General features: G+C 64.9%; 1 protein-coding gene across 1 annotated transcript in view; it reads left to right on the forward strand.

The window, feature by feature from the left end:
• The window catches only part of Kdm4b (lysine demethylase 4B), a 111,120-nt gene that overhangs the window by 35,551 nt on the left and 50,026 nt on the right, over window positions 1–25,543 (forward strand). The window contains 3 exon segments of the mRNA XM_078034154.1: window positions 2,782–2,957; window positions 3,538–3,652; window positions 8,144–8,337. Of these exon segments, the coding sequence (XP_077890280.1) occupies window positions 2,782–2,957; window positions 3,538–3,652; window positions 8,144–8,337 (485 nt within the window).

A 25,543-nucleotide genomic window follows, 5' to 3' on the forward strand; every position in this document is an offset into this window, starting at 1 on the left:
GCAGTTGCAGTCACATTGGTACCCACGTGTGGCACACCACACACACGTGTCCCTCCTCCCCCCACTCTGTGGGGACAGATGGGCTCAGGGAAGCATCTGCTCTGGCCACGGGCACCTCCGCTTCTTCCAGATGGGACCCTTGGCTCTTAGGACTGCCAGACTCTTGGGAGAAGGATCACAGTGTGCTGCTGGCTCTGTTTGAGCCATGGGGACGTGTGTGTCCCCCTCACCTGGGTCTCTTTGGCCTTGACCACCCTTTGTGTGTGAGTGCTGGGGTTCCTGCTTTCACTAGAACTGCACGGGTTACCCTGCTCCCCAAGATCTGCAGGGCCTGGGAGCAGGGAGCAGGCTTCCTAGGTCCAGACTAAGCCAGGGCTAGGGACGCCTAGCGGGAGCCCCCAGGGCACGGAGCCTGGCACTTCCTCGACCTCCGATAACTAAGTACAGGCAGGGCCTGATCAGGCTTTCCAGAGCCAGGCGGCTCCCTCAGCCCTCCTGGGAAGCGCCGGGCAGGAAGCGCCCCAGGAGCCTGGCTTGTGGCTCCACTCTGGGCCGAGGTTGGCGAGAGGTGGGCACCAGCGGGTCTTTCTGAGACTCCTCCTCAGCCTTTTTGTGTCAACTGAGGCCTCGATGCCCGGGCACCTGGGAATGGTGTCTGGTGCAGGTTGTGTACCACCTGGTGGGCTGCTTCTGCTGCTGCTGCCTCCTCAGGGTGGCTGTGGGCTACAGTGCCTGGACCACCCACGTCCACCTCCCTGCGTGTGGACATGTGGCTGCCCAGTCCTCCTGGCCTCAGCTAAGCCACACAGAAGGGCCAGTGCAGGGCCGCGCCACCTGGAAGGTGGCGAGGGGGGCCCTAGGAGGCATGTTCTCCAGGACACTTTCTTAACCCTTTCTTCACCTGGGACCTCCAGGGGTCCTCCTGTCTTGGCAGGACTCGGAGGGTGTCGCACGGGGTGTGGCTTCCACCCACAGCCATGGCTTTGCGAGGAGTCTTGCTCCTGCAGCTCAGCACCTGCTCGGGGTGTGTTGGGCACGGCCAGGGGTCACCTGGTGTGTCCTTCCTGTTTTCCCATGTGTGTGCTGCAGCTGTGCCCTTAGTGGAGGGGACAGTGAACGAAGCCGCCCGGTGTTCCTGGTGGGTGGCCTCCACATGTGTAAGCTCACCGGCGGCTGTGGGCTGGCCTGGCCCTGGCTGGTGGCTCCCTGCAGTGGAAGACACCTGCTCTGTATAGAGGGGGTGTCACCTGCCTGAATCCAAGGCAGCATGGGGTCATAGGCCCGCCGTTTGCGGCGGCCATAGCAAAGCTTGCTGGGCTGGCCGCATCCTGGTCCCTGTCTGCTTTTCCTGCCTCAAGTGTCGTTACCCTCTTCAAGCCCTGGAGGGTCACACAGCAGCAGGGGGTGCCCCGTGGGGTGTGTTAGAGGAGGCCTCGGGAGCCCCCTGCTCAGGCCCTTGCCCTCTCCAGCTCCAGTCCCTCCCGCACTGTGCCCTGGGGCTGGCTCCTGCTCCAGGGGCATCCTGGAGGTGGCCGGGGCTGGGCAGCGTCCCTGACTTCCACTCACTCCAGGCCAAGACGTCTCTAGTCTTGGTGGCCACAGACGTCCCCGCGGTCGGGCTCGCTCCCTGGGTGCCAGCCCTCACTGCCGTGGTGGCGTGTGGTGGCGTGTGGTGGCTGAGCCGTGCTGCTGCTCGCCACTCTAGGTGCCTGCTGCCATCAGGTGTTGGCATGGCTCAGTGGGCCTGGGCTTTTGCCAGGTGACAGCAGTGTCCTGGGGGACGGTCAGTGGCTTTGGCGACTGGGAGCTGTTACCCGACAGCAGTGCATGGCTCTCCATTGACGGCCCCAGGGCTCTCAGCTGAGGGTGGGAACAGGTGGCTTAGTTCTTGCCCCCAGAGCCGAGGGACCTGGAAGCTGGCTGGGGCCTGCTCATGTCCGCCTGGGAGAGGGCACTGTGGGCTGCGGGCGGCAGCAGCGCCAGCTCAGGCGCTCATTGCCCCAGCTCAGGCCCGCAGCTCCTCAGGCCAGTCCCCGTGGCCTCGCGGCCCTCACCTCTCAGATGGGGAGGCAGGGGGCCGGGTGAGTCCCTGTCCCTGCGCCATTCAGGACCTCCTTCTCTGGCTGTCATCTCCCAGTGTCTGGCCTCCTGCTGGCCTGGGCCGCTCCTGAGGCTGTCATGCTGGCCGTGAGTCCAGGCATTCTGGTCCACCTCTTGCTCTGTCCCCTGGTGGGTACCCTTGTCGGATTGCGGGCCTCCCTCTGCCTGTCCCTGTGTGTGAGGAGCAGTGCTGTACCTCCCCCATGGGTGTCGCAGGGGACAGCAGACGCAGCCCTGTACCTGGCTGGGAGCTCCTGTCCTGCCTGTCCCCTCCTCTAGGAATCACCACTGGTCCCAGTGGGTTGGGGACTTTGTCTCCCAGTGTCTTCTGCCCCCAGAACTAAGCTGGCCTCCTCGCAGGTGGTGGTGGGGAGACCAAGCAGCCCCTCGGTGGTGCTGCAGGTCCTGTGCTCAGCCTGGCTCTGGAGTGGCAAGTGGAAGGTCTCAAAATGCAGCCTCCATATGTGGAGGCACCAGGACACCCGCTGCTCAGCTGTCACCATGCAAGCCCCTGGTGGGTGGGCCTGGCGCTCTGGGGCACTCCTGGCTTCCCTTGTGCCAAGCTCAGCAGGAGCGCCAGGGCCCCGGTTCTGCAGGGCCCCCGTCAGTCAGCACCAAGGTCTGGGGTGGAGGAAGCACAGCGGCAGACGGGGCGCCAGTGACCACTCCTTGGCCTTGCAGATCATCCCCCCGAAGGAGTGGAAGCCCAGGCAGACCTACGATGACATCGACGACGTGGTGATCCCCGCCCCCATCCAGCAGGTGGTGACCGGGCAGTCGGGCCTCTTCACGCAGTACAACATCCAGAAGAAGGCCATGACCGTGGGGGAGTACCGCCGCCTGGCCAACAGCGACAAGTGCGTGCAGGCGCCGGCCCAGGCTAGGTCCAGGCACACGCTCAGCCACACAGCCCAGCCCAGCCCACAGCAAGGCTGCCAGGGGCACCCGCCACGGTCAGGCACACCTGATCCCCTGCCCTCAAGTGTCCATTGATGGCCCTTCCGAGAAGGTCCCCAACACCTCCCCATGTGCCACTCCCCTGTCCCACATGGGTGTGAGCTGCATGCCCCAGGCATCGTGGGTTCTCTCACCTGCCCCTGCTGCTGGGCCACCCAGCTCTCTGCCCCGCCTCCTGTCCCCACGCCTCTGTTTCCAGCCTGGGTCCTGGGTTCTGGGTCTCGTAGGTGTCCTGTGAGGGCAGAGCCTTGTCCCTACTGCCCCAGCCTTAGAGACAGGAGCCACCTGGGCTCTGACCTCCAGCTCCAGCCCCCCTGGGGTGTGTCCTGACTTAGGTTCCAGCCCAGGGCCTGAGGGGACCCACCCTGAATGGTCACATTGTGTGCCCGCCAGGCATCTGGACTCCCTGGGTCCCTCAGTGGCCGGGGCTGGGCGGTGTGGCCAGCCCCCCTCTCAGCCCCTGTGGGTGCTGTTTCCCAGGTACTGCACTCCGCGGCACCAGGACTTCGACGACCTGGAGCGCAAGTACTGGAAGAACCTCACCTTCGTCTCTCCCATCTACGGGGCGGACATCAGTGGCTCTTTGTACGATGACGTGAGTGCCAGGCCTGGAGACCCCTCTGCTCAGGGTGAGGGCCTCTGGGGCAGGAGCAGAGCTGGGTTGCTGGAAGGGGGCCGGGGAGCCCGGCCGCTGGTTGCCAGTCGTTCCCAGCAGGCCCTGGGGCCCCGTGGAGCCAGCCCCTCGTCCCACAGCACAGCGAGGGCTCGTGGCCGCGTAGGGCCTGCCCTGCACTCTGGGGACTCCACACTGGTTGCCCCATCTGCCCACCCACCTGGTGCCCTGAGTTCTCAGCCATGAGGCCGCTTGCGATTCTCTGTGAGCTGGTCCTTGCTTCTGGCCAGGAGGCCTGCCCCTGCCCTGTCTTCAACACAGGTGCCCCTGCCAGGACTCCTCCTCCGCCCTGCACCTGACTTCTGCTCCTGGGTGGGGCTGGGGAGGGAGAGAAGCCTTGCAGAGAAGGCTCACGACCCCGCTAGCTGCCCTGGGCATGAGCATGTGCAGGTGTCCCTCAGAGGGCCTTGAGCAGTTGGGCCTCCCAAGCCCTTGGCCAGTGCCATGGCTGAGCAGCCCACACTCCTGCCTGCGTGGCCCACAGCCCGCAGTCCTTGGGCTACGGGGCCGCCACCTGCAGCCCAGGTGTGTCTCTCCTGAGCACTGTGCCACAGGAAGAGGGGCCCAGGCTGGAGGTGAGCTCACCTAGAGACACCAAGAGAGACCCATGGGAGATGCCCTCCTCCGAGCACAGGGAGGGCCAGGAGAGCCGTGCAGCCTGACCCACCACTGCCTTCCGGGGCCTCGGTTTCCCCACTGATCACGCAGCACAGTGTGCCTGGGCCTTGAGCTCCTGTGCGCTCCCAGCCCCGAGCAGGCGGCAAGCTCGCAGAGGCCACGCAGCAGGCTCCCGGCTCTCCGCCTGCGGGACCGCACGGCTCCCTGTGAGGCCCAGCTCTGGCACGTGCTGCAACCTTGGCACACACCACAGAGCCGGTGACAGTGTACTGCATGGGAAGTCCAGAGACTGGGCTCCTTGTGCCACCACCCACCCCTCCTCCAGGCTCAGCCCGTCCCTCGCCCCCTGCCCTACTCCTGGTGCCACGCAGGGTCAGGGTGGCCTGTGTCAGCAGCTCCCTCCCAGCCAGACTGTGTTCCTGGAGCTTCCTGAGGACTGTGGGGGTGGGGGGGTAGCAGGGCATCTTTGTGCTGCCCTGCTTCTTCTCTGCGGGCCCAGTGAGAGTGTCCACCTCCCCAAGCCCCCATCTCCCGCCTCAGATAGCCGCAGCCCTCCTGGTCAGGGCGGGCCCCTCTCCCCCGGCTCCTCCCGGCAGCTGCTCAGGCAGGACAGTGGTGTCTTTCTGGGTCAGGGTGGCTGCCTTTGCCTCTCGATTCCTGCCTGCACTCTCCTGTCCCGGATGCTCCTGTCACTGGGTCGTGCCCTGTGGCCCTGTGTGTCTGGTTCTCCTGCGCACGGGGTCCTCAGGTTTCTCCACGCTGTAGCTGTGGCACGCGTGACGCTCCAGGTGTGCATGGGACATGATCTATGTGGCCATCTGTCCACCCAGGGGGTCGTTGGTTGCCCCTGCTTCTCGGCTGTGGCCAGCTGCTGCTGTGAACATCTGGGTGCGTGTCTGCCTGGGAGTGCTTTATTGCTCGGGGGCCAATGGATGAGGGGGGCCCTGCTGGGCCACGTGGTGACTCCCTGTTAACTTGCTAAGGAGCCTCAGTGGGTCTGTTCTGTGGCAGCTGCAGCCTGTCGCATCCCACTGCAGGCCCGGGGCTCTGGCTTGGAGGACTGCCTAGCGCCTGCTGTTGCGTCTGTTCGCGTCTGGCCTCCCTGGGTGTGGAGTGGCCAGGTGGCTCAAGGTGCCGAGCGTCTTTCTGTGTGTTACTGGCCATTCCTGTGTTTTCTTTGGAGAAAGACTTATTTTTTTCTCTTATTGCTTATGCTTTGGTGACTTTTCTAAGACACTATTGCCAATTCCAGAGTCATGACCGCGTGCTCCTGTTTCTTCCAAGAGGGTCATGGTTTGGTGCTGTGTCTGTGACGTGTCTTGAGTTCTTTGCCTTTTGTGCGTGTGGGGGGTACCGGGGTTTGACCCCAGGGGTGCTCTACCTCTGAGCCACACCCCAGCCCTTTTTATTTTTAACTTTGAGGTGGGACCTTGCTAACTTGCCAGGCTGGCCCTAAACTTGCCTTCCTCCTGCCTGAGCCTCCTGAGTCGCTGCGACGATGACAGGCATGGTTGAGCTCATTTTGTACAGTGTGACGCAGGGGTCCAGATGCTCTTTCCTGCATGTGGCGGCCCCGTTGTCCCTGCACAATTTGCTGAAAAGACCCTTCTTTCCCCTTGAATGGTGTTGGTGCCAGGTGAGATCCCACATTCTTATTTACTTTTATTTAAAAAATAAACTTAGAATAGTTTTAGTTTCACAGAAAAAGTCAGAAAGTACCAAGAGCTCCCACAGAGTCTGGCTCCGGCCCTGCCCGGCCTCGCCCAGGCTGCACACCCACCAGAGCGGGGCTTTCGTGACCATGGACAACACTGTGTTGGTGCACCCTGTCACCAAAATGTCACAGCCCCTTGAGGAATGGCTGTGGATGTTCTGGGCGCCGTGTGTTTGGGCAGATGTGGGTGACATCTCTGCCATGGCGGTGCCACACAGTGAGTGCACTGCCCCGGAGGCCTGTGCCCATGTGTGCGCCCACTGCTGACCCTGTGGAGGCTGGCTCGTCCCGTGCCTCCTCCTGCCTTTCGCAGAACCTGTGGTCGGCGACAGTGGCTGCTTTCTAGGCTGTCTTCTGAGGGGACGATGGCAGGGCTCCTCGCCTTCTCCCTGCCTCCTGGTGCCCGGCACTGGCCACTGTCGGCTGGCTGCAGTCTTGACCATCCTGGTGGAAGGACACCGCCATCGTTCCAGGGCTGGGCGGTCGGGCAGAGGCCTGGCGTCTCTCTGCGGGTGGCATGTGAACATGAGCAGCTCTTGCGGGGGACGCTGCGAGCGGCTGGCTCAGGCGGCATCACGGCTTAGCTGCTGCGGAGCTGCCCTCCTGTGCCTGGGCTGGCCGTGCCTTCAGCGTCCCAGTGGAGATGGCTTCCTGCTGCTGCAAGTCCCCAGCCCCGGGCCGTGGGTGCCTGCATTCTGGCCACTCGGAGGGAGTGTGGGCGTCTCTTGCTGGTTGGGATCTGCGTTTCTGGTGCCAGCTAAGGGGTGTCTTGGTTGCTGCTGGCCGTCTGTGGGCCTCCTTCCGCGATGTGTGGGTTGGGTCTTTGGTTGAGGTTGTTGTGTCCTTCCTGTGGAGGTGTAGGGTCCTTCCTGTGCTTGGGCGGCAGCAGCCTGGGTCAGGTGTCTTTGCAAACACCTCTTTCAGCCTGTGGCTGGTCTCCTCGTTCTCTTACGGATGGTCCATTATTGTTTTTAAATAAAAAATGAAAAGTGGAGCCTCGTCAGTCCCACGAGCGCCTCCACCTCCAGCCAGCCTGCCGCCCTGTCCCCGGGAGGGCTCACACCCACGCATCCATGTGCAGGCTACGGCGCCCCGAGCCCGGGGTCGGGAGCTGCAGGACCAGGTGGGACGTCAGCCCCTTGCGCCTCCTCGTGGCCGCAGGGCAGCGCCTTGCTCCTCCAGGGATGTTCGTGCCTGGCTCAGGCCGGCCCCAGGAGTCTTCTGGCCGACAGCATGGCCTGCCACATCGTGGAAGGGGTATGTGGTGCAGGGTCAAGGCTGCTGGGGGACCTGGTTCTCATGCCCTCACCCTGACCTGGGCAGCTCCTGCCTCTGAAGACCTTGGGTTTCCTACCCTCACTCCAAGAGGTCTGCTGCTGTCCCCTTGTTGTGTCCTGGGCCCCTGCCAGGGCTTGCTTTGCAAGTGTCTGATCTGCTGTGTCCCAGGGCCTGTGGTGCTGCGGTGGGTTTGGGACGTGAGGGAACATCCCTGAGTAGTTGGTGAACCACGTTTCACGCGCTGTATGGCAAGAGGTTCATCTGCCTGTGGAACTGGGAACCGAGGGTCTGGCAGTCAGGGCTCTAGCCGCGGTGAGGGCTCTGGACGCTGTCTCCGTCTCCTCTGTAGCAAGGGACTGGGAGGACCATTGCTGGGCGTGGGCCCGGGCCCTGGCCCTGGCCCTGGACTGGCCCGCTTGGAGGTCTCCTCCTCCCCTGTCACTGATCCAGAGGCACGTTGATCGTCCACCACCAGCTGCCGTCTTGCAACCCAGGTCGGCTCCCAGCGCCACATGCAGTCCGCTCTGTGGAGCAGTCCAGGCCGTGTGTGCCAGGCGCTGAGCCGGCAGGTGGCCTCAGTGGAGGGGCAGGTAGGGTGCCACCAGCCAGTGGGCCTTCAGCTCTTTCTGGGCATGGACTAATGGCAGAGCTGGTCCAGGTCCTCTGCAGAGTCAGCTCACATTCTGGACCTGGACGTGATGAGATGTGGCCTTCCCGCTCTTCCCGGAGCACTGGGGCAGCCGGGGCCACACACACACCTTGGATCACGGCCATGCTGACTGGCCGCTCTGCTGCCCCTGCAGGACGTGGCGCAGTGGAACATCGGGAGCCTCAGGACCATCCTGGACATGGTGGAGCGCGAGTGCGGCACCATCATCGAGGGCGTGAACACGCCCTACCTGTACTTCGGCATGTGGAAGACCACCTTCGCCTGGCACACGGAGGACATGGACCTGTACAGCATCAACTACCTGCACTTCGGGGAGCCCAAGTCCTGGTGAGTGGCGGCCACTGCAGCCTGGCCTCCCAGGGCGTCTGGCGGGGTCAGCTGGGCCTGGGCTGCCTTCAGGGCTTAGGGGCTGTGCTGGTGAGGCGGTGAAGGTGGGTGCTGGGGGCCCCAAGTCGCCAGGGACAGCCTGGTTTCCCCTCAGTGTCAGGAGGGGAGAATGGGGTCTCCAGGTCCTGAGCCTGTGGTGTGCAGGCCAGGGTGGGACTGACCGGTTATGGTGTCCCTGTGCCACACAGCAGCCTCCGCCTGTCATGTAGTGGCGGTCCATGTGGGCGTTGTCCTATGGACCATGGGCCTTGACCCTGAATGGCTCTGGCCTTGCTCTTGGCCTCCAGGCCCCAGGGTGGTCAGCAGTGGCCTGCGGCTTGCAGGGCTTCTCGCTGGTGTACAGGGGCTGGGCAGGTGAGCTTGTAGCCGGAAGGCCACACCATAGAGACGGGGTGGCTGCATCTCAAGTGATGGCCCTGAGGGCTGTCCCAAACTGCCACCCCGTGTCCTCTCCAGCATCTGGAGAGTGATGCTGGGTGCAGTGCTCCCTTCCGCCAGCCTCTCTGGTGGCACCGCCATGGGCCGTCTTCATCTCCGGCAGCCTCCGTTCCCCCTCGCTGTCCAGCAGTGCCTCTGACTTGCCCCCACCCCTGCTGGTTTTCAGAGGGGTGGGAGGAGGCCACACGAGCTGGCCCAGCTGAGGGGCCTGAGGAGTCACGGTGCCGAGTGTCCGGGTGTCTTGGTGTCGTGTGCGTCTGCCAGGAAAGGGGACCCCAGCACCGGGACTCCAGGGACGGAGCACAGGCGGAGCGGAGGCCTCTCTCCCTGCTCCCCACAGGCACTGGGCTCCACCCCACGGGCCCTCAAGCTGCGACGGGCCTGGGACCTGGACCCCTGGGGCGTGCCCTCTCCCCGCTCCAGGGCCCCTGTGGGCTGCACACACCAGACGAGCTTCGAAGCCATTAGGTGCTCCATTCCAGGGCGTCCCCTCGGCTCCCGAGCTCAGGGAAGCGTGTCGGCCTCCACTCGCGGCTGCCCAGGCCAGGGTGCTGAGGGAGCTGGGTCGGGGTCCTCTATCTGCGGGGCCACAGCCGTGGAGGTCCCTCCATGCCTAGCCACGTCGCGAATGATGCTCTAATGCTGCTCCTTGGTGACACCGTGTGCTCAAGCAGAGTGACCCTGGTCCCTCACTGTTCCAGGTCACCCCAAGTCCCAGCCCCACGACCCCTGGGGGTGGAGGAATGCACGGTTCTCCAGGCTCCAAGCCACTCAGCACCCAGATGTTCTAGAGAGAGGAGCCTGAGCCCCTCCGTGAGGACCCAGTGTCCCCCGCTGGCTTCTCTGGACCCCGAATACGAAAGCGTCCAGGGCTCGTGTCGCCTCTGCCTTCCTTCAGGTCAGGGCCGGGCTCCTGCCTGGGGGTGGCCTGTGGCGAGCCGAGGCGCTGGCAGAGGCGTCCAGTGCTGTGTGGACGCTGGGCTGCAGGGCGAGGAGTCAGGCTGCTGTCCCCGGGAGGGGTGCCCAGCTCAGTGGGGTCCAAGCCAGGAGGGGCGTCTGTGCGTCCTCCCCCACCCCCACGAGCCGGGGCTGTCCTGGTGCCTGTCTGCTGAGCCTCTCTGGCCCACGCCTCCTGGCTGAGCTGCTTTTGCTGGATTAACCTGAATTTCCAGGGTCCTGAGTCTGCGTCTGGTTGGAGGCTGAGGAGGCTGAGATGGGAGGCCGCTCGCTCCCCTGGCTTCTGGGGGATGGCTGCTGCCACCACCCTGACAGATCACACTTCTTGCAGTTAGAGCAGCACAGGTTTAAAGCCCCGAAGTCAGTCTGTTGGGCCAGACCCAGAGGCGCCAGGCTGCCCCCAGCCCAGGGAGAGTCCGGGCCCCTCCCCGCTCCAGAGCCAGTAGTGCAGCGTCCTCAGGCCCCGACTCGGGCCCCCCTGCCTCTCTCCTAAGGACCCCTGTGACCCTGCGTGACCCCAGCTCAGGGCCCTGCACTGACCCTACCTCAGAGCCCCTCTGTCCTGGGCAGTGCCGTCCACGGGTCCCTGGGAGGAGGAGGGCGCGTGCTGCCCATGGTGCTCTGGACTCGCGGGGTGCCTGTGTGCTGTGGAGCCCCTGCCTCCCAGGGGGTCCTGTCGTCAGCCCTGTGCCTCCGCCTGGGGCCTTCTCAAGAGAGAAGCCTGGCCCAGGCCTGCTGAGTCCCCACGGGCACCTGGTAACAGGTGGCGCTCACAGGACGGGGCAGACTGGGGCTCGGGGACATGGGGACGTGGGAACTCTAGGTCGGGTGTCCACATTTCTAGAATCATTTGAAGGGGTGTCGACAGCTCTGCCTCCCCAGCAGCCCAGGGCCTGCGTTTGGGGAAATGAAGTGCCACATTCCAGGGTGTCCTGAGCCCTGCTCAGGTGGCATTTCCTGAACGGTGGCCCTAAGCAGTCCTGGGTGGAAAGGGCCCAGCCAGCGATCCCCGCAGCCCCTCCCACAGCCCTCCTCCCTGAGAACAAGCTGGGACCTGCCCCAGGCAGTGGCAGCAGGGTGGCTGCGGCTCTGGCCCGAGTCCCCCCACGTGGGTGAGGTGCCTGGCCACCACGGCTCAGTCTGCCAGCTGCCAGCAGACTGGGTGTCCCTGACAGGCGGGTGGCGTGTGGCTGTGCGGACGGTGGCCTGCTGGCTGCCTGCTGGCTCCTCACACCTCCAGCGGAGGCCGTGGTGTGAGTGGGTGTGCTGGGTCCTAGCCTGCCGGTGTGCACACACTCTGACCCTGGTACTGGCTGCCGTGGGATCTGAGGCTGAGGAAGGTCCAGGAGGCCGGCCCTACCCCTGAGGACCACTAGGTGGCGCTCCTGCCCTTCTGCTCTGGGCTGTGCCACCATGGAGTCCCCTTGGCTTCCACCTGCGCATCCTGCTGGGAGAGGCACTGGGGGAGGGCAGAGACCGCCGGAGGGGCGGGGCAGGGGGCACGCTCACCCCCAGGTGACTTGTGGTCTCCGGGTCTGGCGGGGAGAGCACCCACCTTCTCCCCAGAGCACAGAGGAGGGAGCACGTCGCAGGTGCAGGGAGTGGGGGAGCCCTGGGGCCTGAGCTCCTTCAGGTGGCCGCAGGAGTCCCCAGGAGAGGACCTGTGCCTTCAGACCCCTGCCACCATGGGGATGGTGGGGCCCGTGAGGGTGGCCCTGAGGCGCTCCCTCCTGGCCAGTCATGGAGGGCTGGGGGCCCTGCTGGTGGGCGGCGGTGGCTGAGGTTGGGGTGCTCGAGGCCAGAGTGACGTCGGCAGCAGGGACTCCGGTGTCAGGTGCAGGCTGTGTCCGGTGTGCAGAGTCCTCACTGCCCAGCGAGAGGGCGGTGCTCCTGAGAAGCATGGCAGGTGGGCAGGGGCCCGGAGCCTGCGGCCTCTCTGTGGCCTGCTCTTCTGTGCACGTGTCCCCGGGCCCCAGGAGGTTGCGCCCTCTGCCTGCCCGCTGCCCTCACCTGCCCTGGTTTGCTTGGGTGGCGCCTGGTGCTCAGCAGGCTGGGCGCACTGCCCGCTGCCCACCTTCCCGTGGCCCTTGTCAGGAGGCCTCGGGCAGCAGCCAGTGGGCCAGCCTCAATCCCGCCAGTCCTCCTGGAGGGGGAGTGCCCGCAGGGGCCCCATGTGGCCTCACGGGCTTCCTGCAGGGGAGGGTTGTCGTGTCGTCCCCCCTGCTGTATGATGCTGCCCTGAGCTCCCCATGCAAGGAAGGCACAGGCCAGGCTGGCGGCACCGCCTCCCCTCAGCAGGCCCTGGCCTTTAGGGCAGGGCCCTGGTGGCTCCTGAGCCTCTAGGATCCCTGTGTGCCTCGCCCTGAGGCCACCTTCCCTCCTGGGAGGTACCGCCTGGGCAGCTGTCCCTGGGCTGGGGCTTCAGGAGGCTGCGCAGGCCCTAGCAGTGTGACGCTTGCTGCCACTCGCCTCGCCAGCCCTGAGCCGGAGGGGCTCCTGGCAGGTGCCGCAGGTGTTGCCGCAGGTGAGGCTGCGGGCGGCCGAGCCTGGTGTCTGTCTCCTAATGACACTGCTCTTCTTAGGTCTCTGGTAGCTTAATTGTGACTACTCGGTATTTTGGTGGCATCTTGGGGAGTGTTGACGTGTGCGGGGTGGCGAGTTTCATCAAGCCTCTCTGGGTCTGCTGCCACTTTGGTAGTGGGATGTGGGATCTGTGTGTTGGAGTGACGTGAGCAGCCTGGTGTCAATAAAAGCATAGAGGGGGGCTGGGAAGGGCAGTGTCATGAGCCGTTGCCCGCAGCCAAGCCGAGGATGTCGCAAGCAGTGGAGTACCTCCAAGTCCCTCCTGAGGCGGGAATGGAGAACACTTGGCACCTCGGCCTGCTGCCTGGCCCTGAGGGCAGGTGGGAATGGGCATGGGCACCGGGGACGCTGGGCAGTTTCCCCTGAGCCCTGTGGGTCTTCTGTGAGGAGTGCTGGCCCGGGCAGCCCAGGCTCATGACTGTAGGGTGTGGTAAGCCGGCGACAATGCCCTCTAGCAGGGGCCACTGTGGGTGCACTTGTCTAGTGCCCAGGGCCACAGGCGGTGTGCCGCTAGGGCAGGTGAGGCGCACTGTGGCGTGCACTCGCATGAGGCCTCCGGGCGGCCAGCTCTCAGTACCGTGGCAGGACACCTTGGGGCCCCTCATGGCGGGCAGAGCTTCATGGGCTCACAGTTTGGAGGTTTCAGTCCACGTGGTGGGATCCGCACATCCTGTAGGGACAGGTGAAGGCCACCCCCTCCCTGTGGCCTGGACGCTGAGGACGGTAGCCCCAGGGTCCCACGGCCTCTGGAGGGGCACACCCCCGCCTGGCCCCACTCCAGTTGGCTCTCCCAGCTCTCAGGCTGGAACTAGGCCTTTGGGGACACTCCAGATCCAAACTACAGCAGCCTGTGTCCTCGCTGCATGTCCCTGGAGTGGGGGAGGGAGCCCCATTGGGGACAGGGGTACAGCAGGCCCGGGTCAGCCCTGTGAGCCTTAGTGCTGGGCAGTTCCGTGCAGGGTGCCCAGCACCTTCCTCAAGTCGGAGGCCAGGGGCCCTCTTGGGCTGTGGGACTCGAATAGGTTCCGGCTGCCTCTGTGTGCCCACGTGCCGGGCCAGGGCTGGCAAAGCCTTGGGTGCCCATCTCCCCCACCCATCAGGCAGGTTTGGGTGACAGCCTGAGGGCTGGCTGGGTGCTGGGTGGCAGGGGGGCTGTGGGCCCCAGGAGGCGCAGAGCCTGGGCCTCCCTAGCAGCCAGCAGCCGCCAGGTGCCGCCGTCCCCGCTCCCACTCTCCAGGCTGAGGCCCACCGGCTCCTGCTCCAGCTGGGCGCCTTCCCTGCTGGGAGGGCTCCCATTCCCTGGCCTCTGTCCCTCTGTCGGGTGGGGCCTCCTGTCTCCTGCTAGACCCCGACAAGCAGAGGTGGCGCTCCCACTGTCAGCAGGCGTGACCTGCCCGTGACCCCGGGGCGCTGGGCATTCCGAGACCCTCACCGCAGGCTCGCCTCCACCATGGCTCTGGTCCCTCTCCTGGCCCTTCTGCTTCCGTCTGTCTCCCAGGCCCCGCGGGGGGTGCAGGCTGCGGTGACTGGGAGGCCGGGAGCCCCGTCACCTGTGGACAGGAGCAGGCGCTCCGGGGCAGTCTTCTGCTCCCGGCCGGGCGGCTAGGACTGAAGAGCTCCCTTGACCTCTGCGAGACGGCGGCGGCCCTGGCGCAGCCCTGAGCGTCCTTGGCACTTCATGGGGGTCTCACGGGTGCGGGATTGGCCAGCTCTTCCTGCTGCCAGGGAAGCCAGTCCTGCAGCTCAGTGCCCCTGAGGTGGGCGCAAGTGCTCGTGGGGTGAGTGGCCCGTGTGGGCCTCCGAGGCTGTGTTCCCCGTGAGGGGAGCGAGGGTGCCTGCTGCGTGGCCCAGGCGGCGTGTTGGTGTCCCCGACTGCTGGTCGGATGCCCTGCGAGGCTGAGCAAGGCCCTTCTTTGGGCAGGGAGCCTGCTGGCTGCTCCCTGGCCCCTGCCACCCCTGCCTGGCATGCTCCCCGCGCCCAGAGTCACCTGTAGGCCCTGGTGGGTCAGGCAGTCTCTGGGATAGACGCCTCCCTCCCACGTCCTCTGCCAGCTCCTAGAGCCTGGCCTCTGGCAGCACTGATGGGCCTCGGGGGACCAGAGGTGAGGGTGGAGGCCTGGGGCTCACGGGAGGCCCGCGGCCTGGCTGGGTCTGTGCTGGCCTCAGGGGCTCCCGAGTGTGAAGCTCAGCGCCCGAGTCTCCACCAGCAGCAGGGACCTGGGGCCACATTCTCTGACCCTAAGTGCTACCCCCTCCCGCAAATTGAGTGATCCTTCCCAGGCACCCCTGACCCCGCCCCAGCTGGCTGCAGAGGTCCCCAGATGAGGTCTGGAGCAGGGACCTGAACCTCTGCAGAGGTGGCAGGCCAGCCCCCTGCGGGCCGCAGTGAGGACGGGCCGCAGCCCTGCAGCTTCCCTGTGCTGTCCCTGGCACCAGGTGAGAGCACCAGACAGAATGGGCCCCCGCTCCTGCCCACATGCTTGTCCTGACCTGGCCTGCCTCAGTGGCCATGGTGGCAGATGTCCCCAGGGAGTGCAGAATCCCCAAGATGCTCGAGGCCAGTCGCCATGGACCGTGGGCTGCGGGAAGCCACCCGGTTCTTTCCTCAGCCACAGACACCAAGCAAGGTGCCAGGGGGCCAAGACAGTGTTGGTGAAGAAGGTCCGACGAGAGCAGAGTGCCACAAGGGGGAGGTGCAGGGGCCCTGCTCCTGAGGAAGCGGAGACTGAGGTGGCAGGGCCTGAGAGCGGGGTGTCTTGACCCTGCGCTTTCTCCCCAAGCACCTGGGTCTGTGTGCAGGGGCCCAGGGCTGCCATGGCCACTGTCCCTGGGCTGCTGTCTTGCCGGTGTTGGGCTGTCTGGGACATTCTTGACAACCTTCCCACAGAGGACAGTTGTCCCACCGGCCACACCTGCCCAGGGGCCCTGGCCCGCAGGCAGGCAGCTCTCCCGGGGGCATGCTGAGGGCTGCAGGAGCCCGGCGCCCGCTGCTGGCTCTGGGCGATACATGGCACTGGTGCCCCTGTGCTGGGCATGGCTGGGGCAGGAAGGGCCCTGCCTGGGCTCTTGTGCTGGGGACGGTGCACAGCGGTGGGCGGCCCACTCCTTGCCCACCGTCCTGACCGTCACCTACTGGCACCTCGTGAGGCGTGAGTGTGCACGGCAGCTTGGCGTCTCCAAGGCGTCCTGGTCTCCACGGGCCTGGCCCCCTGCCGCGCTGGGTTGCCCTGAGTGTGCTGCCTGGGAGTCAGCACGTGGGCTCCGCGCACCCACAGGCTGCGGAACCGGGGGCTGGGATCCCATGAGCTGGCAGAGGCCGCCACCCCCACCCCGATGCCCGGAGGGGGCCGTCCTCCAGCTGGGCCTCGCCGCTCTCCGGATCTTGGCACCGCCGAGCCTTGGCCGGGGGCTCACGGCCGCAGCCTGGAGGGCTGGGCGTGCCGGGCGTATGGAGGGACAGCTGTGTTATCCCTGGCCCAGGTCCCCTCCCAGCCCTCCTTACCGAGTCCTTGGCTCCATTCTTGTCACAAGCACTCTGTCACGCCTGATGCCCCTGGCCCAGGCCTTCTGCTGGTCGAGAGTGGGCAGTCGTTCTGAAGACAAAAGCAGCTTGGGTCATCAGAGCGGTGACTTCTGTCACTGGAGAGACATGGGCCGCACATGGCACCAGATGCTGCTGCCGTGAGGACAGGTTGCCGCCAGCCACTGCGTGTCGGGGTGCGTGTTGGAGTGGCCGGGGCACAGTGTGGTGGCGTCAGCCTGCAGAGCTGCTTGCCAGCCCACCTGCCCCACGGCTATGCTGGGACCGTCCCCAGGACCAGCGGCACCCAGGGCCCTTGCCAGCACCCCCACAGCCCCTCACTCTCTCCACAAGCTGCTGGGGACACCCCACAGGCTTTGTTCAGATGCCACAGAACAATTTTAGGGTCCAGTTTTGCACCAGAGAGCAAACATCCCCACACGGTCTCCCGAAGCCAGCGGCACTGAGTCGGGGACACGCTGGTGTCCTGGAATGTCCCATCACCTGCTGCAGGACCACGGTTCCAGCAGGGTTGGGGAGGTGGCTTGTGGTGGGCAGGGTGGTGGCGTGGCCATGAGCCCTGTCTGTCATCGTGCCCACTCCTGTGGGTGGCACGTCCCACCTTCCTTTCCTTCTCTGTTCCTAGCTGTCGGGGACACGATGCCTTTATTGACTTATGTGCGGTGCTGGGAGCCAACCCCGGGTCTCACATGTGCCAGGCCAGCCGCCTGTTTCGAAGTGTCGTGTGACAGAATCCCGCAGGTTCACTGACCTCTGGGAGAAAGCAGTGTTCCCACATGCAGTGTCCCCTCTCGGTGGCCCATGTGTTCAGTCAGGGCCCGTCTGTGGCAGTGCATTGACTGAAGACTGAGCTCTGCTCAGATTCCCGTGTCCCCTCACATCCCCCTTCAGCCCAGACCCCTCGTGATGGTGACCGCCTGCCCACCTCTGGGCCGCCACTGCTTGCCAGGGACCTGTCCTTGGGAGGAGCTGGCCAGCTCCTGCAGAGGGAGCCGCCTGGTCGCTCCTCTTGGGCAGGGTGAAGACGCTGGGCTGGGGAACCCCGTGGCCCTTGCTGCTGAGGCTGACCTGCACCTGGCCCCGGTGTGTAGGTGACCTCTGTTTGTCCTTTTCTGTACTGTACTTGTTGAAATAAAATGTGACCCCCAGATTTTTTGGGGGGGTTCTGGGGATTGAACTCAGGGCACTCGACCACTGAGCCCCATCCCCAGCCTTTTTTTGTGTCTTATTTGGAGACAGGTGTCACTGAGGTCCTTAGCGCCTCCCCGTTGCTGAGGCTGGCTTTGAACTCACGATCCTCCTGCTGCAGCCTCCTGAGCCGCTGGGATGACAGTGTGGCCACTGTGCCTGTCCCCCTCCTCTTAAATGAAGTATTTTAATTACTAGAAAAAAGAAGCTCGTGCAGAGCAGCCTGGTGCCCGGGTCTCTGGGTGGACGGACACGGACGGGCTGTGTGCTGCCCTGTATTTCCCATCTCTCCCCACTTCCCCCTCACGTCAGGTTGGCGTTGGTGCCTGCCACCGAGTGGCCCTGGAGGAGCAGCTCCTGCTTTGGCGGCTCCAGAGTCGAAGCCCAGGTAGCTGGCCCCAGCCCAGGGCTGACACCAGGGCTGACACCAGGGCGCAGGGCTGGGGCACGGGGCAGGCTCCCCTTCCAGGTTCCTCGGGTTGGTGGCACAGTTGAGTTCCTGAGGTCAACTGAGGTCCTTGTTTCCTTGTTGATGCCAGTAGGGGGCCACCGTACCCATTCTGAGGCTGTCCCCTCTGCCGCCCAGCACAGGTGTCCCAGTCAGGAGGGCCCAGGAGGGTCCCTGATGGGCCTGGCCCCCTGGGGAGTCGCCCCCTCAAGTCTGCTCCCCAAGTTTTCAACAGCTCTGCCACCCGCCCCCGGGCAGCCAGGAGGTACTGAGCCCTGGAGCTGGGCCAAGGCCGGCCCACCTAGGATTCCGCCTGTCCCCACTGTCACTGTGCTGCTCTTCTCTGGCCTTTCTCCTCCTGAATGGCGAAGTGGGGCAGGAAGGCCCCAGCACCCGAGGGCTGGGGAGGTGGCCGCACGGGAGGCTGAGGTCTCCCCAGGCAGGTCCTGCCCAGTCCCCAGGCGGCCCGGGACTTCCATCCTCCGCCTCGGCCTCCTGAGCCGCTGGGATAGCAGGCGCGGTCCCCAGGCCATTGGCCGCGTGGGCACCCACACCAAGGACAGATTTTCCTGCCTGTCTGCCCCGCGGTCGACCCGCGTGGCACCCGCTTACTCGTGCTCCTGGCTGTGACTCTGCCATCATGCCGTCCTTCCGTCTGTCGGTGAGCACACGGTTGTCCCCATGAGGCACTGGCAGGAGACCTCACCAGCCTCGCTGTTGGCCACTGGCAGAGCCACGCTCGTTTCTCGCAGTGTCTCGCTTGCTGTGACCCTGGGCTGTGGCCGTGGCCCAGGTCCTCACTGCCCGGTGAGGCACAGGCCGGCCAGGCCCCTGCCGAGGCCGGGAGTGTGCACAGGTGCCGAAGTCGGCCCTCCCGACCGCTGTCGCGTCCACCCCTGACACAGGGTCCTAGAGGTCATGAGGGTGGCCGGGCCACGGGGCACAGCCCAGGTGATGAGGTGGCCAGGATGTGGGGGCGAGAGAGGAGGGCCCCGAGAGCTGCGCGAGCCGCACCGGCCACTGTTGCTGCCGCGGCTGCCTGTGGGGACGGGGGCGGCGCCACACACAGGCTAGGCCTCGGGATGCCGCCTCCTTTGGGGTGTGGCGGCTGCGGCTGCCTTCAGTGTTGGTGTGCTCAGGCGCAGGGGCTCCGGAGGTGCTTCTGCCCACACCCACCCTGGCCAGCACCCAGGCACCGGGCAGTGCCCTGTAGCAAGGGAGGCTGGGAATGGTCTGCGAGCGGGTCCAGGAGGAGAAGGAGGGGCAGAGAGCCACAGCTCACCTCTGCTGCTGCACAGGCCAGGTGCCTGCCAGGCTGAGCACAGTGGCCTCCGAGTTTAGGGGGAGATGGGCAGCCTGTCAGAGTGCCCACTCGGGCATAGCACAAGCCATGCCAGGCACAGACGCCATCTGGAGGGGGATCGTCACGTTCCTCACGACTAAAACACTCAGGGTCCCTCCAGGGGAACTGGGCACGAAACAACCCACAGAGACCTTTTTCTTTGGGTCCTGTGAGGACTCCTCTGACCTTAAAGGTCCCCGGAAAAAGCGAGCCAGTGCTGACCCTTTTATTGAGGAGAAGCCATTCAAATGAGGCCGGGGTCAGGATTCAGGGGGCTGAGTCTGGCCTCGTGATGTCTGCTGTCAGCAGGTTGACTGACATCTAGGAAGGCCACACCCAAGGGCAGAGCAAGAGAAGGGGACACCCAGAGTGTTTCCATGGAACATTCTGTCCCAAACAGGGCAAGGGGCAACATCACCAAGGAACAGGTGGGCGTAGCTCTGTCCATGGGGAACACACCAACGTCTGAACACATTTCTGCTACTTTGAGGATCGGGGCAATGACCAGGTCACTATGAAAATGACCAACAGAGCCTCGGATGGTGGGAAGCAGAGTGCCAGTCATTCAGCAAGACCCCCACCCACAGGGGCTCTTGGGGTGGCCTTGCAGCCAGACCCGGGCCCCCCAAGGTGGAGATGGGAACTGTGGCTCTGCTGGCAGAGGTGGGACCGGGCAGCCTGCGGGGTTGTCACCCAGGCAGGAACCAGGAGCCAGATCTGGGCCCAGCCCTTGTTCCTGGAGGTTCCAGCCCTTGGCCTGCAGGGCCTGGGGGCCCTGGGTGCTGCAGGAGCCTCGTGCTGTCTGTCCAGGCGCCCCACCACACGGCTGTAGTTGTGTTGTCTGTCATTTGTGGCTGTGGGCAGCGCTGGCCCGCTGCCCAGCCCCTGGCGTGGTCTGCAGGAGCAGATGGCCTGTGCTGGCGAGTCTCTTGTTCCTGGCAGGCACTTCAGTGGGACGCCAGTACATGCCGCTTGCTCACGGTGCCCGGGAGGTGGGGGTCTGTGCCTTGGGAGGCAGGTGACCTGTGCCCAGGCGGCCAGTCCTGCCTTGCGCTCTCTGAGACGCCATCAGTTCTGTGTGGAGTGTTGGGCCGTCATCAGCCAGCCTCGCCAGGCAGCTTGGAGAGGGTGTCAGGCCGCCCTGGGGCCCTCGGGGACCTCCCACTGTAGAAGACCACCCGCCCTGCTGCAGCCGCGTCCTAGCCAGCCGAGCTCAGGGGCAGGTCTGGTCTCATGGAAAACATCTCTCCTGTCGGGGCGACTTCTGGTGGCTGCGCTGGTGCCAGAAGGTGAGGGCGGTGGCCTAGCAGTGGAGGGCCCTTGCTGTCTGGGTGCGAGTCGAGTGCTGAGAGCGAGAGCCCTGTCTCCTGGGCGTCGCCCAGCAGCGGGCACGGACCCCTGGGAGCCTAATGAAGCAGGCAGTGCAGGACTGGCCAGGTGACAGTGGTGCGCTGGCCCCGGTGTGCAGCCTTCCTGCGGAGTCCCGGCCGCCTACCCCTGGGACCTGACTGCGAGTGCACACAGCCACAGCCTCGTCTGCAGGAGCAGGTGGAGCGCGGGCTCCAGCTGGTGCTGGCATTAAGAAGGCAAGTTGGGGCCCTAGGACCACCTCGGGGCAGTGGGTCCCACTGTCACTAGAACTCCCTGTCACCAGCGCCTTGGCTGTCAGGGCTGACGAGGCCCCAGTGTGGGTGTGTGAAGGGGAGGCAGAGGCCATTCCACAGGCCCGGGTGACTGCCGGCCCGCTCCGTCGCACACCCTGTCTGCCCCGCGCGGCTCCAGAGCAGCGTCTGCCCTCCTCTCTGGCGGCTCCAACCCTGCTGCGGCCCCGGCTTGGCCAGCCACTGCCTCCTTTCCCCCGGCCCTCGTTCTGGGTCTGCAGAAGGGCAGAGGACAGCTGTCCTGCAGCTGTGGCACTGCTCTCGGTGGACCTGCCCTCGTCCCTTGCTTGGTCCTCCTTTGTGTTTGGACAGGAGCCAGTCTGGTGGCTGCGCAGGCACCACTGGGCTCCTGGAGGAAGGGCAGGGTGGGCGCCACTGTGCAGGCCGTGGGCTCACAGGAGGCCGCCTCCTGCTCACTCTGTGAGCCGGGATTCGGGCCACTCCAGCCAGGGACTCGAGGCTGCCCTGAACGGTGGCAGGGAGTGTTGGGTGGTGCTGGTCCCAGCACGTGGGTCCCCTCCGTGCTGGCCGCAGGAGGCCCTCCTCCGGCTCCGACTGCAGTGCCATCACTCACTGCTTGCCTGCCTTTTGGACCCTCCCTGAAGGGCGCACCGGGTGGCAGGGAGGACGCACTGACATGGGCACATGCTGGACTTCCTGGTTTTTGGTTTAACTTGTGGCCTAAGGTAAACTGGGCACCAGCCTCCTTTAGTTCAGTGTTTAATGGAGGCCACCCCCACCCTGGCCTCTCGTGGCCTGATCCTTAGCAGGGAGGGCAGGGCAGGGTGCAGCCAGCGCTGGCGCCTCAGGGCCTCGGGGAGGACGGCCAGTTCCTGGACCGCGCCCAGCCCTGCCCATAGTCCAGGTGACGCTCGGGGCGCCATGCTCTAGCGCTCTTGATCTCGTGTGTGTCTCAGTACTAATGTCATTCTTTGAAGCCATCGCTACTGCTGTGTGACACCGGATCCCGTAGTCTCTTGTCCTAGAGAGCCATCCTCTCAGATCAGGCCCTGTGGCTCAGGAAGGCCTTTCCCTGCAAGCAGGCCCCCAGGTCCTGCAGATGTCTGTCTTGGGGTCTCGTGCTAGGGACAAGGGGACCAGCTCCCAGCAGGGAGGTGGGGCCTTGGGGCAGAAGCAGTGAGGGTGTTGTTCTGTGTCGGCCCTAAGGGGCCTGTGCTGCCTGGGCCAGCTATGCACATGGCTCTGGCCCTGCGAAGGCCAGGTGCCCACGCCCACCTGCGGGGCCGCGTCTTCGCCCTCCTGCTCCCGCAGTGGCCGCTCTCCCTGCTCCCTCCCAGCTGGGCCCTAGCTCCCGGGTGCTCTGACAGTTCCAGGGCTGTCTGATGGTCCTGCCCTTGGGCTGCCACCCGCCTACGCGTCTCCCTGAGATCTTTGTGTTCCACTCTCACCTGGGTGGCCCCTCGAGGTCTCCATCTTCCGGGCAAGACTGTCGGCAGCACTCCGTAGGACTAGGCGTGGTGATAGGCCGCTGTGGTTGTGCCTTCCAATGACCGCTGTGTCCTTTCGCTGTTACAGGGAGGCTGTGGATCGTCCTGACTGCAGGCCGGGGGCGTGTGAACCTGCTTCCTCCACATAGCAGTGGCCCCACGGCTGTGCAGGTGCCCAGAGCAGAGCAGGGCGAGCGCAGCTGCAGGCGCCCCGCTGTCCACCACCTGGCCTTGTCCGTGGCGAGGGGCTGGCCTGAGCAGCCTGTGGTCTGAGGGAGCCTTTCCGGCTGGAGGGCCCTTCCCTGGGCTGGGGCTGGGCCCCCAGTGCCGCAGACTGACGTTTGCTCCCTTAGAATCACGGACCCAGGGGCTCTTCCCCCAGGTGTGAGTGGCGTCCTTGGTGTGGAGCTGGTGGCTGGCCATGGTGGGCAGTGGCCTTCCTCCCAGTCCTGGCGGGGTGAGGGCCTGGAGTGCAGTGGGTGGTGTTTGTGGGGCCTGCCTGTGGCTCTGGGGTCTGGGGGTGTGTACTTGCTGGGGATGGAGCCCGGGGCCCTAATCTGAGCCTCCCCCAGCCCTGTGGGGTATTTCACTTAGGATGGACGCCTGTGTGCGACTGGCCTGCCACTGCTGTGTCCTGTCTATGGGGACAGTTTCCTGTTTACTTCTCCCTCGGTTCGTCCACCCACAAAGCGTGCCAGGTTCCTGCAGCGTGCTCCGTGGTGTCCCTCTCTGCAGGCAGCTGGCTTCAGCAGGAAGCAGGGAGTGCCAGAGGCCCTGGGGCGTGTACCTTTCCCCGGAAGCCGGTGATCTGCACTCCCTCGTGTTCTGGCTCCCCTGGTGAGGCCTGTGGAGGAGGCCACCTGTGGCCACAGTGCCTGGCCAGCTGCTAGGGCAGCACTGCAGCCCACCAGCCGTGTCCTTGGTGCCAGCCAGTTGTTGGAACAGCTCTCCTGAGGCCAGTGTCCATGTCTTGCTAAAGTCGCCTGTTCCAGGGCATCTAGGTGACACGCCGTCTCTGTGGTCAGCGTGACTGTGTGGTCAGCCCTGGTTCCACTGTACATGCAAAAGGCAGGAGCAGGGGCTGCCGGCCTGGCTGGGAAAGGGGGTCTCGCAGCGGGGCTCGCAGGGGTTGCCCAGGGCTTCCGGGCGGGACTAGGTGGTGCTCCTGCTTGGTCTGTGCTGGAACCGTCCACTGGGGCAGGGCCCAGGGCCCTGGTGGGACCTCATTATGCCCATCATGGGGGGCTGCTGGCCCTTGGTCACAGTGGCCTCCTGGGCTGCAGGGGGTGGCATCCTCCTGCAGGACCCGCGCTTCGGTGCCTCAGCCTCGTGTGATGGCGGCCGCGGGGAGGCGAGGGCTCTCTGTCTGGAGTGGTGCCGACACTGAGACCAGCTTCCTGCCCCGCACCGCTGAGCTGACCTTCCAGACGGCTCCTGCCTGAACCATTCTGACCCTCGCCCTTGGCGGGGGGACAAGGCTCTGCCTGTTACCACTGTCACCTGGTGGCCAGGGCCTCCTGATGCTGGAGGCTTCCAGGCTGATGTTGTCACTGGCACGTCACACAGGTCTGAGGAACAGCCGATATGGTGACTCCTGTCCCTGGGCTCCAGGCCAGCTCAGCTACGGGGACCAGGGGGTGGCACAGGCGACATCTATTGTAAGGGGCCAAGGCCTCAGTTCATGGGCCTCTTCCTCAGGCCTCGTTCTAAGCCTCTCCCAGGGTCGTGGGCTCCTGGCTGACCTGCAAGGCAGCAGCTCCTCCGGCCCTGCCTGTCCATGGCCTGGGAGAGAGAGGAGGGGCAGAGGCCAGAGGGGTAGAGGCCAGAGGGGTAGAGGCCACGGGGCCGGCCTGGCTCCCGTAGACCCCACCCCCACCCCCCCTGGGTCTCCCTGATTTCCGAGGTCAGATGTCACTGCCAGAGCAGTGACAGACCCTTGGGGGTGCTATAGTGCCTGTGTTCGGCACTGTCATCTTGCCACACCATGTCCCTGCCCGGAACTCCAGCCTAGCCTTCCCTGGGGCCTCAGGTCCCCCACCCAGGAGGTGAGCCCAGCAGCCACCTCGGCAGAGCAGTGCCGGGGGCTGTGGCCGCAGCCCGTGTGCTGGCTGTGCGTGCTGACGGATGGCCCGGGCGCAGGCCCTTGTCCCCGAGACAGTCTGCGTTCCTCTTCCTGACACACTCATTTAATTTTTAACTCACAAGGCATTTGCTTATTTATTTTCATTGTTCTTGATAATAATTCTAAGCCATTAGAGGGGAAAATTATATTCAAAAATGCTGTTTCACACTTTATTTGTTTGATGATTTAGAGCGATAGAAAATAGCACATTTGCTGGCTTTTATAGTCTGATAATTATTCACATCCATCAAGCCATTCCAGGGGGGTAAACAAAACACCAAGAAAATTACACTATTAATAGCCGCCACCTCGCGCGGGAAGCCTCTTCCCGGCTGGCCGGCACCGAGGCGGTTCCGAGGCGGTGGCCGCCCAGCTCGGCCAGGGCAGTACGGCCTTGGAGACGCAGGGGGCCTCTCCTTCCCTGGCCTGGGCTCACTCACTGAGCTGCTCAGCCACCGGCCAAAGAGCTACCGCTGAGCCCCAGCCTCCGACGCTGTGAACCCTGGGCTCCCCCATCAGCTCCGGGGACTCCTCAGGGGCCACATGGGCAGAAGCTTCTGCACTGCCAAGGCCATGTGCGTGGTGTCTGAGGTGGCTTTGCGGCCAGCCCGGCCTTGGCCTGCTCTCACATGGCCCTAGAGCCTGCCGTGGTCCCTGGCCTCACAGAGCCACCTCGCCCGTCGTCCTCCCTGGGACATGGCTCGTGCTCTCCAGCCGGGGTCCCTGCGTTGCCTCCTTAGGGTGGCCGTCGCTGGGGGGACACTGTTGACCCCCCACAGTAGTCACTGAGGTGGGGGAGAGGCCAGGAAAGGCTGCCAGCCAGTGACCACCCACCTTCCTCGGGCATCCATCTTGGATCTTCCAGGCTCAGGAAGTTGCTTCCTTCTGGAACCTTCCTTCTAGAACTAATCCTTTTGCCGCTACCAGTGTGTTTCCCTGTGGCCTTTGGAACTGTTAACCTGCCAGGCCATGTTTGTCCCCACTGTTCTGAGGGTTCCCAGTTGGAGAGCAGCCACTTCTGGGCCCGTCTCTTCCTACATGCCTCACGCCTGACACCACTCCAAGAAGGTTTCCGAAGAGGCACGAGCCATGCCGTCCCTGGGGTGCCTCCGGGGCCATGCCACACCACCTAGTGCTATGGAGCTTGCTGCGTCTTCCAGGCCACCGCAGGTCACCTGGGGTGGTTGCCAGAGACGGCTCGCGGTGCAGAGTGGCTGGAGAGGCAGAGCTGATGGCTCGCAGGTCTCACTGGCACCCTCCAAGAGTGCTCCGCATGGGGACTGAGTCGGTGGGGGAGGGACAGCCGCCAGGGGGGATGACTCCAGAGACAGTCCCCCACAGCCCAGGACAGCCCACTCCGGCCTTGCTGAGCCCGGCTTGCCGGAGACTCCATCACACCCGGGGCTCGGGCCCAGGGA

Source organism: Ictidomys tridecemlineatus, chromosome 2, assembly GCF_052094955.1.
Source record: "Ictidomys tridecemlineatus isolate mIctTri1 chromosome 2, mIctTri1.hap1, whole genome shotgun sequence".
NCBI lineage: Eukaryota > Metazoa > Chordata > Mammalia > Rodentia > Sciuridae > Ictidomys > Ictidomys tridecemlineatus.